The sequence below is a fragment of the Thamnophis elegans genome, chromosome 1 (genome assembly GCF_009769535.1).
Source record: "Thamnophis elegans isolate rThaEle1 chromosome 1, rThaEle1.pri, whole genome shotgun sequence".
Classification (NCBI taxonomy): domain Eukaryota; kingdom Metazoa; phylum Chordata; class Lepidosauria; order Squamata; family Colubridae; genus Thamnophis; species Thamnophis elegans.
This window is the reverse complement of record NC_045541.1, coordinates 76155988-76169658: the sequence shown is the minus strand read 5'-3', so window position 1 is coordinate 76169658 and position 13671 is coordinate 76155988. Positions and strand designations below refer to the sequence as shown.

Genomic DNA, 13671 nt, shown 5'->3' with positions numbered 1-13671 from the left:
GACAGCTGGAAAGCCTCGAACTTTCTCTTCTCACGCAAACTGCTTTAAACAAAGCAACTCTAACTGCAGTTTCGCTTCCCGGAAAAAAAAATTGTAGCTACTTCTTCTCCAGAGGAAACCCAGCTGGCGAATGAAAGCTTAGCTTCTTGGAAAGCCAGATAACGGGATCGCCCTCGACTGCGCAGGACCGCTCAGACGGGAAAAGAAACTTAAACTTTCACGAGGGTCACGTGGTTTACAGGAAGAGCGCAGACCAGAGCCAAAGGCACCCCGAGGTCCTGCTCGCGACTGTGCAGTGCCTCTTGGCACCGATGGAGGCGAGCGAGAGCCCCGAGCATGCCCCCCCCCGGAAAGTGCCAATGCGAAAGGTGGTTCTCGCTGATTGGCTGTCATTGGCCAATCAACTTGCCCTCCGATTCGTAATATAAACATCATGCAGAGGACCGAAGTTCGTTGTTGTTTCTGCGTTCTCCTCTTCTGTCCTAGGAGATCTCTGCTAGTGAAAAAAAGGTAAGGATTTGTCATTTTCATGCAGTGGCTTTACGTGGTAGCTGAGCCGTAGTTGAAGAAGAAAAACACCACTTCTTCTAGGCGGGTATTTTCCCTTTTTCTGTGTCTTGCTGGAACAAGAGGTTTTTGCAGATGCTTTTCTGATACAGCGTCCAATTGTGACAATTTGTTCATTCAACTAAATTCAAACTACCAAATTAAATTATTTTTTAAAAGTTTCTTGAAAATGCATTTGCAAATATGAGCCGAAAAGAGTGCAACACCGAGGTGACATCTTAATTCACCTGACCCACCACGCCTCCTCCCCCCATCCCAGATCGCAGGTGTAGAGATTTGACCTGTCTGCGATCAGGAAATACTGGGTGCGATTTGCTCGTCGGTGGCTCCCGGCAATAGTTACTCAATAGATTTATGCAGGATTTTCCCCTGTTGCAGTTCCCTCAGTCCAGGAAAAGAATTTAAGATGCAAGTGGTGATAGCAAACGACTATATGGTGCAGAGAGAATCCTGCAGTATATCGCTTTATATAGTTCTGCAGATTGCATGCAACAAAAATTCTTGCATGCTGGTAGGAGACCTACTTAATGTTATCTCTTAATGTGTTCTCTGGTAATGTGCATATGGATGGGGTATTAAGCAAGTTGGCAACCAATATAGGAGGGGACACAGAATTTTGGAGCCTTTGCTTGCTAAGTTTATTTTCACCAGCATTTGAGCTGATGGAAAGCTATTTCTGTGCTACTAAAACACTTGAGTCTGTTTTGTAGCCTTCAATTGGTTGTTTCAATTGTTGCCATATGATGCACTGAAATGATGCAACAGTTTTTGAATTGACATACTTCATATGGGCTAACTGCAGAGGGACTAACTTACAGAATGCATCCAAAATCCAGAACCTATGACTATTGTGGGGTTAAAATTTGGCAGTTGTGGCCACTTCATTGCTGCTGCAGCAGCCAGCTGTCATCATATAATCATTATTTCCAATACTCTGTCAGCTTCTTACAAGGAAAATCAGTGAGTAAGTTACTCCTGCTGACACTACTCCAGTGTTTTTCAACCTTTTTTGTGCAAAGGCACACTTTTTCATGAAAAAAATCACAAGGCACACCACCATTAGAAAATGTTTTAAAAAATTAACTCTGTGCCTATATTGACTATATATAACACAAGGTGTTATATAGCAAATCAGATACTAAGGCCTAATGCCACAGAGGGGAGAGAAATTCATAAGTTTTCAAGATTTCCTGCACTGCTTCAAACATATACACTTAACACCAATGAATCCACAGTTATTATTTGATACAAGAAGATGGGTATGGAGAACGGAAAGAAATTTAAATTAATAAAAAAAGATGCCACTGAAATCATCTGTTTTAAATTATAATCCCTCTTCCTGACAGTGGATCAATAAAAAAGATTATGCCCAATTCAAACTGGAAAAATACATTTAGCTCAAAAAAATAGGACCTGGCTACCTGAGAGACCGCCTCCTGCCAGTCACCTCCCAGGGATTTTATGAATTACCCCTCTCTCTCTCTCTCTCTCTCTCTCTCTCTCTCTCTCTCTCTCTCTCTCTCTCTCTCTCACACACACACACACACACACACACACACACACACACACACACACACATTCTCCCATGCACAGAGCGGGAAAGGCGGGACCAAAGCCCGGCCGCGAGCGAGGGAGCGCGCGGTGAGCAGCGACGCCGGGCTGCTTCCTTCTCCGCCGCCGCCGCCTTCACTACCCAGCAGACAAAAGCGAGGGCCGGCCAGCGGGGGCTGCTTTCGCCGCGGCTGTCAGTCCGCCGGACCCGCTCCTAGCCCTTCTGGCCGCCGGACCCGCTCCTAGCCATTCCCTCTCTCTCAATTTCTCTTGGCTTGCAGCTGCAGCTGCTCTCAGGCAGGGTCAGCCCAGAGCCTGCAATGACAAGCCCCACCCTTGCGCGGCTCCCTCTTCCTCGGGCTCGTCGTCCCCTGGAGAAAATAGGATCGCGCACGTGTGCAACGGCCACGGGGCTTGCCCTAGCTCTGGTTCGGGTGAAAGGGACAAAGTGCTTTTCCTCGACTTTTAGTTTCACCACAGCGGCGGGAGATTAAGCGAATTCGCCCCGAAGGCTCCCAAGACAACAGAGGCCGAATTCAGAAAGCGCATTTTAAAAACGATTTTTTGGGGGAGGGGGGGCGAAATCGTACCGCGCACCTCTCATTTGACTTAAGCGTATCGGTTCTCTGCTATCACGGTTCGGGTGCTGTCCTCCCCCTCCCTTCTCCTTTCATTGTCGCCCTTCCTCCCTTAACAGTTAGAGATGTCAGAGATATCAGAGAAGTCCCGAGGCAAAAACACCCGGCGGGTGTTTTTCCCACGGCACACCTTACATTATGTCACAGCACACTAGTGTGCCGCGGCACAGTGGTTGAAAAATGCTGCACTACTCTTTTGCCTGCCAGTAATCCAGGGACCTGCCTCAGGTCCTGCCCCCGCCCTGTTTAATGAAGAGGGGAAATGTCCCCATACGTCACATGATGACATAAGTTTGACATACCATTCTGTTTCTCTAAGTATGGAAATACCTTTGAAACACAAGGTGAAATTTCCTGCTTTCATTGTCAACCTTTGTTCTCTTTCTGTAATTTCTGATGTTGAGTGAGGGAGATGATGAAATATGATGACAACATGCAAATGAAGTTATGTATAATAGTTATTTTTCCTGAACCAATGACTCTGTATGGTGGGTTGGGCTGAGGGAGAATGTGACTGGCCCAAAGTCACCCAACCAGTTTGTATATCCAGGGCTGGACTAGGACTCTCAGTCTCCTGGTTTCAAGCACTGTGTGTGTTTTGGCACTATTATAATATGCTGGAGATGATGTCTGCGTTCACAGTTTGAATAAGTGTAGCAAGATGTTTTTTTTTTTTGCTGGATTCCTAATTTTATTTTTTTCCCTTTCCCCTAAACATCAGCAGTTGGAGGTGATTAATCTCCTTAGCAGATAATAGCATAGGAAGGGAGAGAAGAATAAGCAGATTGTGACAAATGGGTAGACCTTTAGCTGCAAAACCTGTTCCCAACTTTATGAAATATTTTGTATGGCTAAGTTCAAAGGAGCTCAACTAGCTGCTGACCTCTTCTTTGGGGTACACAGTGCAAACCTTTGCCTACCTTATGGTCAGCTTAGCTTTTTGATCCCGACCAAGTCACAGGTGATTGATACTAACAACAACTCTGATCTGGACCAGAAGGGGTGGCAGGTGAAGTAGAACTGTTTGTTCTTCAAAAGACTTTGGGGATTTTTGTAACATAGTTTTTTTTCAAAAATTACCCCTTGCATATCACACCTTGTGATGGTGAAGTTTCCTTAACTGACTGTGACCACTCTTAAGTGCCACACAGTTGTTTTAGGGCAAAAGACCTGTTGTCATTTTCAAGTGCACAATATAATCAGCTGAACATTGGTGCACAAATTTGTTGTGGAATACAGTAAAATGATACAGTACGTGTGGGTAATGATTTAGAAATGTTGTAAGGAGTTGCAAAATCTTTTAAAAACTCTTGTGGGTCTGTTACATAGAGACTACAAATATCTTTTCACTATGGGTTTCTATCATATCAAATAGGAATTTTCATCTATTTGAGGCAAGTTTTGTACATTTATTGCTTTAAATATTTATATTCTTCCCTCCTGCAGTTCCTTCGAGATAAACTTTCAGTTTGAGAAAATCAAACTTGCAATATAGTCAGAACAGTCAAAATCTAAAAATAGTGTGAAATTGTCCTAATTAACATTTCACCATTTAAAAAGCAGGGATTTTTTTTAACAAAAATCTTTACAACATATTACTATGTCATCAAAGTAAGTTTCAAGCAAGTCTACCCCACAAAATGAGATGTTTGAATCCTTATCACCTGCTATCCCCACCCCTGAAAATCTGAAAGAGAACACACAGCAGTGATTATTTTGGTGGTCAGGCAGATCTATTTAGCTAAAGGAAGACATGTTTTGACTGATGCGCCCTTAAGTACATCTCAGTTTTTGCAAAGCACTTGAAGCATGTATTCATGTACGTTGTGTGAGGTGGGAATATTTGGGCTCAGGGCTAATCACATGTTAGATGAAGACTGCATAGATCTGATCAATAGTGTTGGACCCTTATCTGATGCCAAGCCCAATTACCTCAATGTAATTTGGAGACTCCCTAATTTGACTTTTGGTCCCTCTTTGAAACACCCCAATTTAGTACCTATCATTTGAAAACTCTGTTTCATGATATAGGCTGGCTTAGAAATCTGGGAATTGGGGGCTCAATGGGTGAATGGTTGGAGAAGGTAGGAATTTTCACCACTACTGGCAAGGACAGCAAGTTTAATTTCCCTACTCCATCTGGAGGCGGTGCATAATTGCTTTTCTTCAGGAAGTGTGGCCAAGCTATGGTGTGCTTCTTGAAATTGTGATAGAGCACTTTCTGGGTGGAATGTGATAACTGAATGAGTTCAATCTGCCATATTGATTAGTTCACTGAGCTAACTATTACAGTATGATGCGTGCCAGGTTTTATTTATCTGTCCAATGAATATGGCTGCCATATCTCCATTCTGGGCGTGCCAGGTTTTATTTATCTGTCCAATGAATATGGCTGCCATATCTCCATTCTGGGCGTGCCAGGTTTTATTTATCTGTCCAATGAATATGGCTGCCATATCTCCATTCTGGGCACTGCGGACAGTAAACAAAATGAAAACAGAAATTCATTAAAAGCCAAAACCCAATTAAAGGCCTGCATCAAGGCTCAATAAACACACAAAACCACCACAGGAAGATTATTATATAGTAGCATCAGGAACTATTTCATGACAATTTATTTCACATAAGTAAAGGTTCCCCTCACACATATGTGCTAGTCATTCCCGACTCTAGGGGGCGGTGCTCATCTATATTTCAAAGCCGAAGAGCCAGCGATGTCCAAATACGTCTCTGTGGTCATGTGTCTGGCATGACTAAATGCTGAAGGTGGTGCATGGAACGTTGTTACTTTCCCACCAAAGGTGGTTCCTATTTTTTCTACTTGCATTTTTACATGCTTTCAAACTGCTAGGTTGGCAGAAGCTGGGACAAGCAACGAGAACTCACTCCATTACATGGTGCTAGGGATTCAAATCGCTGATCGACAAGCTCAGCGTCTTAGGCCATGAGCCATCGCATCCCCTTTTATTTCACATACATGTGCACCAATGGGGAGAATGCTTAAGAGTGCTCTACCTACATGTGCACCAATGGAGAGAATGCTTAAGAGTGCTCTACCTAAATGAGATTAGAGGTATGCAAACCCACAGACAATCTTTCTCTGGGGAAAGCCCAAGTTTTGTAGCATCCTGCATTTATAGCTAAATATTGCAATCTCTTCTTGGTATTTCATATTGCTTAGTTATTAATTAATCATGATTGATAATTAATCAATTGATATTGCAGTTTTTGTGGGCTTATTTTGAATGGACTACCATGATAGTATGACAAACATTTATTGCTGAATTCTGGTCTGAAATGATTGACTTCTCTATTTCTAAAACTGCCCAGGGTATTATAAAAGTTGAGAACATGATATGGGAGCTGAATTTGAAGCCTACTTGGCTATGAAGTAATGAAGTAATACTATGATGCAATAAAAGTTCATAAACCTGAAATTAACATGGGTTACATCATCTGGTTGTTGTTTTGGAACAGGTTCTCCTCGGAGGGTTCTTCCATTAATCCATAAGTTACTCAGTGTAAGAAATAGAAACTTCTTTCATATTTCACCTGACAGCTACACAATGGCAACATCAGCAAATAAGGGGTGAGTGCTCCTGAGGTAGAATTGTAAAACAAACAATAATAAAAATGTATGTTTATGCAGAGGAAAAGTAGGTTTGGGTATCCTTACTTTTATTCATACACTCTGCTTTTCAGCTAGTGAATAGTATGATAAATCTGTCAGTGAAGCCAAGCACTTTTCTTTTCTGCAAATAAGAGCTTTTGACCTAAATTACATTGAGAGGGATGGAAAAAAGCACCAAAGCAAGAAGAAATTGAGACTTCTTTATTCAAGCATTTGGAAGTAAATTCAATAGCATTTTCTTCCCTGTACATCTGCTTAGAATTTCAACTTTACACATCAAACCCTATAAATAAAATAACAAAAACCAAAATAATAGTTTTTACAATTCCATGCTGACCTTAAGATGCTGGCAGAAAGTGAACACAATATATCATAAACTTGTGAGCCAGCTTAATATTTCAGCATAGCATCTAACACATTCTGACATTTTGCATTTACACTCCTGGGTTGGTGGCAAGTCACATCACTTGTACTGGGATGTATTTTTAAAATTTTGCCCTCCCTCTACAGATACAGTTGATTGTGTCTGTTCTATTTTAGATGAATCAGAGAGTCATACACATTATTACAACCTTGGTTAACCCAGTACTTTCCATGTATCTTGGACTAGAGCTCCCACAATGGTATTACTTTCCTGTCAGGTTAGTGGGTGTTGTAATCTAGTAATATCACTAGATAAACTTACACCTTGTGCTTCTATGTAGCAGCTGGAAATGTTTGGTTTCAGAACAAAAAGAAGAATAAACAATGAGCATTACACTGTAAAGGGTGGGGGATTTACAACAGCCATAATTCTGCACTGATGTAATAGTGTAGTATAGGTTACTTATTAGCCATTAAGAAAACTCTTGAGTTACTACCTCATCATACTCTTTCAAATTCTTTAAACTTAGAGAGAAAACTCTTATATTTATTTTAAAACTAAATGTTTTTAAGAAAGTTTATCTGTATAACTAAAACAATTTTAATGGATCTTTTAAAACTTTTTTTAAAGATACATATGTTCAATAATATTTTGTAAACTTAGGAATTATTCAAGCATTATGTAGAAGAAAAATGACAGATTAAAAACTTCCTTTTCTGTCCCTCTTCCTCTTAAACATAAAAGGTTTCTAAGCACAAAGCAGTGCATTGGAATTTTCTTTTAATTATATATATCAAATCAATAGAAAATCCATTTTTACTAATAAGCTTAACTAAATAGTGTAGTATAGGTTACTTATTAGTCATTAAGAAAACTCTTGAGTTACTACCTGTGTTATTTCTGGAGGAGTTACTCATATAAAAAACATTTTCCATCTATCTAAATATGATAACATTCCTGGGTATGTACTATAGCTCTATAGCTATTTGGCTTTGAAGGGGAGAAAAGGATTGTACACAACAGGTAGTAGAGTATCAGACAGATTAGGTTAGGAAAAAACACAGTTCCTTCCGAATTGTTGGCAGTTGCTCAGGGAACATCCCTCTCACAATTGTACAACTCTAATGTGTCAAATTAATGATTTGTTCTTCTTTTGTCTGCAAATTCACACTCTCACTGCCGTCAAGCAATAGATAAATGTTGCAGAACAGGCAAATTAACATCCACAAGGTAAACAAGTTCAAGTACAAGTTCAAAATAAGCACATCTAACAGCTATTGTCTGCCATGTTTGCCTGTTGACATTTTTCAACTTTGGAATAAGGATCAAGTGAGAAAACCAGGAAAGTCCAGACTAGATAAGAAAGTTGAAAAACATTCCAGAGTGGTGACAAACCATATTTGTATTGTTACCAAGAGAAGAATGGATGTTGTCTGTTGCATCATCACGTATTAAGCTTGGTTTGAGGGAGAAAAAGTACTAAGTTACACAAGGTTGCTATACTGTATATTGTGATGCTCAGATTCACCTGAAATGGAAAGGAATGATCCAAATCAAGCTATACCATGAAAAAAATGCATTTTTGTGAGGTTCAGGGGGAAAGGATTTGATTCTGGCTTCTTTATTTTAAAACTCTATTATGAAAACTGCACTTCTTTTTCTTAATTAGAGGTTTTATTGTTTTGTATAAGGTCTGTAATGAGATTTTGGAGATCATCCTGCATGTGGACTTAAGTCATTTTACTTGTGGGGAATCTGGGCTATAATTTTCAAGAAGTAACGTTCTTCTCTTTGTTCACTCAGGGATCCTGAAAAAGTTGGGTTTTTTGACTGGTTGATTGAAAAGATCAACATTGGAAGATACAAGGGTGTTTTGGACTGGACAGATGAGAACCACACAACCTTTCGTATCGGATGGAAGCATTTTGCAAAGAAGTCTCTTGTGGCAGATGATTGTCAGATTTTCATGGTATGAACATCATCTGCTCAAAATGATTATATGTATGTGTTTGTCCTGCCAAACAGAGTACTATCTTCTGTAACTGTTGCAAGCTTCTAATATTTTGAATAGATCATGATGTAAGCTTTCACAGGCCGACTCATTGATGCTGAAAGAAACTAACATAGCATTTTTCTGAAAGCTTGAAGAATTCATAAGGCATCCTAAAGTGACACTTCCATTGTAGGTTGGTCTTCCAGACTTTCGATTGTGGCTGCATATTTCTTCCTTTTTATTTTTGATAAAGGAGAAAGGGTGGCGGTAATAATATCTGATAGTTTAATGAAAACCATCTCTGAATTAAAAAGTATTTTAATCTTTGTTCTCATTGTAGTTGCATCCAGAAACTGCCCGTAAGCAAACACCTATTATTTATAATGGGTGGAGATTGACATCAGTTCTCCCATTCTGAGTAGCAGATGCCTCTCTCAGTATATGTGATTACTTTTATTTAAATAAAGTTTAATTAAGGTTTATTAGAAGATAAAATACAATGCAAATCAAGATTAAAAACTAGGGAATGCGGGATAAAAAAGGAGAAAAAAAATATTCTGATTTCCATTTCTTTTCAACACAGTAAAATATTAATACATTTATGACCTCAACTTTTTACATTACCTATAATTATTACAAGCCAGTTCCATAACTATAATTATTAAATGTTCAAACCAAATCCTAGATTTCAGGCTTTTCTGTTTCAACCCCCCCCCCCCCCCGAAGTAATAGTCCAATACAAACAAACCAAATCTCCTTGTTTAAAACAGTTTACATCACCATCTAACCAAATCCATTTTCCCCCCGTTGTAAGAAATGATATATATATCTGTTTACATTTACTAATCTTTCTAAACTATGATCATCTGTATTAACAAAAATCATCATACTCTTTCAAATTCTTTAAACTTAGAAAACTCTTATATTTATTTTAAAACTAAATGTTTCTTAAGAAAGTTCATCTGTATAACTAAAACAATTCTAATGCATCTTTTTAAACTTTCTTTTAAGATACATATGTTCAATAGTATTTTGTAAACTTAGGAATTATTCAAGCATTATGTAGAAGAAAAATGACAGATTAAAAACTTCCTTTTCTGTCCCTCTTCCTCTTAAACATAAAAGGTTTCCAAGTTTAATTTCAATAAGATTGTACAAACTTAAGAGTAACCTATTCATCCCATTTTCAAATCTACTTTATAAGCACAAAGCAGTGCTTTGGAATTTTCTTTTAATTATATATATCAAGCCAACAAAAAATCCATCTTGACTAATAAGCTTAGCTAAATTTAAGTCATTCCCTCCAACTTGTCAACATAAAATAAAATATTTTGCTTCTTTGGAATATATATCAAATAAATAGAAACTTCCCTTTTTCTCAAGAGAGTCTCAAATATGATTTTTAAAACAAATGCGTTAACGTTTTCAATTTCCAATTCAATTTTGAAGTGGAGATCCCAAACTTGTACCTTTGTGGATTGTAGATTTACTTGCAGTTCTTTCAACTGCACTGGGAGGCTTGTAATTTAACCCATCATTTTGTGGGAACTGTTAATGTCAGATTTACGTTACAAAACTATTGTTGTCGTTTGTATTGGCAAACACTTGTGCTGTAGCCTCAATAGTTTGATAACTTTCTGCTTTTGGTTGCATCTCTGGATTACCTTTCTTCTTTGAGTAATTTGTGTATCTTGCTTCTCATTTGTGACATCTTTTGAATATGGTTCTATAAAGTGAATTATTTTGTTTAAATAATCCTCCAAAATAATTTTTGCAACCTCTTAAGTGGCTTCGATGTTGCATCATCTTCTGTTTTTTAACTGCCTCTTGTTGTAAAGAATAACTTTTTTTAAACAAAAAACTTTTTGTAATCAGTATCTCCTGACCAGTCAGAATCCATTAAGTTGGAAGATTTCAGCCTCCCACAACAAGCTATCCAAAATTGCAAATTATAACTACCAATGTTAAATAAAGGTCACAAATTCATGTAAATGACAAAATAAAAACCTTTTATTAAGAGTAACAGGTTGTGACTAAAAAGAACCTCTTTTAGCTTAGCAAAGGTAATAAGAGTAGACTTCCCCAATGTGGCATTCTCCAGATGCTGGATACTTGCATTTTTGAAAACTTGCATCTCTAACACACATTAGAAAGGGCACAAAATTTGAAGAAGCTCTACATGAAAAACTACACAATGAAATAACATCTCTAGTTACCTGTTCAGTACATCTTTACCTTTCATAAAGTTTTGGACTATTTGCTTTTTTATTAGATTCTGATTACCCTATTCCTGATTAGTTGAATCAGGAATTAGACAAGGTGGGACCTGACTTTTTATTGAATGGAGAGCTATCTTTTGTGTTTACATTTTAATCTCTTTTTTGTGTTTTCATATAAAAGGCATGGGCTATATATAGCAACAAATATTTTGAAGATATAGCAACTCTCAGTAAATGGAAAAGCAACTTCCGCTATGCCCTGAACAGTACAAAGAGATTTGAAGTACTGGTGTCAAATGAACCTGACTTTCGCGAATACAGAATCATCCCCCTGAAACCAAAAACTGATTCAACAGCTAATACCTCTTCTGGTACAAGTAAGAGTTCTTATGTTATATTTTCAGCGTAGAGATAGCGAGGGATTCATTTCCTGTGTATAGGAAATGATGAGAAAAATTAAAAGTCTGAGGTTTTGAAAGGATATCATTTAAAAATAAATGGTGGATATCCATACAGGTAATCTTTAAACTTATGACAGTTATTGAGCCTATCCATTTTAATTGTAAAGTGAGAGGAAGTTAATTGAAACTCTTAAATGAATGAGTCCCCATCCTGGATCAGCCCAATGTATACATTAAACAACGTAGGGGTGAATGCAGGGGTGGTTAAATGTGTATGGGGTGCCTCAGGGATGCTTGCCTTGGGTCTTCCAGAGCCTCCATTACCCCCTGAGATACCCCCATGCTCTGCTTCATTTCCTTGGGGTTCCCACAGCCATCTCCATCCCTCACAATCCCTTGCTTACACTTTCAGAGATCTGGAGAACTTACTGGCCCCATGGAGCAGACATTTGCAAACTGACCTCAGCAAAGCAGCATTTTTTCTGCCTTTCTGCATGGCCTCTTTAACTCAAAACAGGATAATGAGCCAGAGTTTTTGCTTCACAGTTTCTGTATTTCCTGGTGAAAAAGTTTTAAAAGGAAGGGGGCAATGAAGGGTTAAGTGTTAGAAGGGCAATGCAAAGGGAAGAGCAGCTTTGCCTTCAAGGTCAGGTTGCAAAGAAGGCAAAGCAGCTCCCTCTGTATTGCGCTTTAACAATTAACTCTTCACTGTCTGCCTCTGTCTCACTGCACCATGCTCCTGTTCCCCCCCCCCTTTCCTTTTAAAACTTTTTTCACCAGGAAATATACAAACTGCAAAACACAAACTGTAGCTCATAATTCTGTTTTGAATTAAAGAGGCCATGCAGAAAGGCAAAAGGCAGGGGAAATGCTGCTTTGCTTAGGTTAGTTTGCCATAACACTGAATTCTGCAGATCTCCAGAAGGTGAGGCATTGTTAGGGGTTTAATGGGGAGAAAGCAGTCCTGGCAGGGCAAGGATGGGTGGGGAAGATAGGTGTGCATGCTGCCGCATCTCTACAAAATTAGAAGCCACCCAGTCGTTCATAAGTGCTAAAGATGAGATAACTTGTAAAATTCTTGTCTTCAAATCATGGTCATAGGTGGCTTTTGGGAAGTCTGTTTTAACTTTGAACAGGCACTAAATGATCTGCCATATCTTGAGGATTACCTGTATTATTCCAAGCTAACTTTGCCAAGCCTTATTTTAGGGAATTTAATTGCAATAGCAACATCTGCATACATCATAGACCAGCAACTGCATCTTAAAGTACTTCAAGTTTCTAGAATCATTTCATATATGAAAAAATTGCAGTGGTACAGCATTGGATTTTTGAACAAGGATTACCAATTATTAGGCAATGTGCAATAAGTACATTTCAGTTTAGTAAGTGTTAATTAAGATAGTATGTTTCGGGCTGGAATGAACTAAGAGAGTGAACCAACTTCATAGCTTGCTTGTCTTTGTCACACTGTCAGCCTCTGCTTTGCTGTTGCTTCGGCTGCCATGAAACGGGGAGGGAGGGCATGGTATTTGGGAGGGGTTACTCATTGTGCTGGAGGAAGGTTCTGGAGTTCAGCTGCTGATCGGACTACGCATGCGTGGGAGTTTCCCGCCAGGACTAATGGCACCGACATTCCATCTTCGTGATTCCTTTTGAAGTTATCTCGCACCTGACACTTGGGAGAATTATGATTGGACTGTAACTGTGATGCCAAGGGGAGGGGAATGGGCTATTATATATATCAATTGCTTTCGTGCCTAAATATTCAGATTTCGCTGCGCTATGCCTTTAATCATTTATAATTAGTAAAAGTACACTTGCTTTCCACACATGGAGACTTGTGGTCTTTCTTTCCTAATTATCTAATGGAGAGGTGCTGACAGTAAGCGAAATCTCACTTGCACCCCACCAGGAGATTTCAAACTTTCAGGGGAGGTGCCCTTTCAAGAAGAAACGAAGACAACGTCTTTGCACGCAAGCGATGAAGACATTGAAAAGGAATCCGCTGATTCATCATTAACTGAGGGAATGGCTGAGTTGAAAATAGCGGCCCCTGCGATCCCCCCCCCCGTTCGTCCTTGTCTGTGGGACAAAAGGAGGACAGCGCAAGTTGGGATGCTGGAGATCTTGCCCGAACGAAGGCCCCGAGAAAGAGTTCAAACGGAGGACTTTGAACAAAGGTACTCTATGCAAAGATTCGGGGAGGGTGAAGAGGCCGTGGGGGGATGGGAGCAAACTAACCCAGAAACCGCTTCTCCCCCCCCCCCCCAGCCAGAGCAGTTGCCAGAGCTGGGGGCCCCCCTA

The 13671-nt window shown here is 39.4% G+C and overlaps 1 protein-coding gene across 1 annotated transcript in view; it reads left to right on the top strand.

Moving 5' to 3' along the window:
* The first annotated feature begins 404 nt into the window (after positions 1 to 404).
* LOC116505453 overlaps positions 405 to 13671 on the top strand; it is a 36048-nt gene continuing 22781 nt past the window's right edge. Inside the window, exons 1-5 of the mRNA XM_032212687.1 lie at positions 405 to 510; positions 6234 to 6345; positions 8555 to 8720; positions 11145 to 11340; positions 13280 to 13547. Coding sequence (XP_032068578.1) covers positions 6323 to 6345; positions 8555 to 8720; positions 11145 to 11340; positions 13280 to 13547 — 653 coding nt within the window. The 5' untranslated portion in view covers positions 405 to 510; positions 6234 to 6322. The remainder of the gene's footprint in view (positions 511 to 6233; positions 6346 to 8554; positions 8721 to 11144; positions 11341 to 13279; positions 13548 to 13671) is intronic.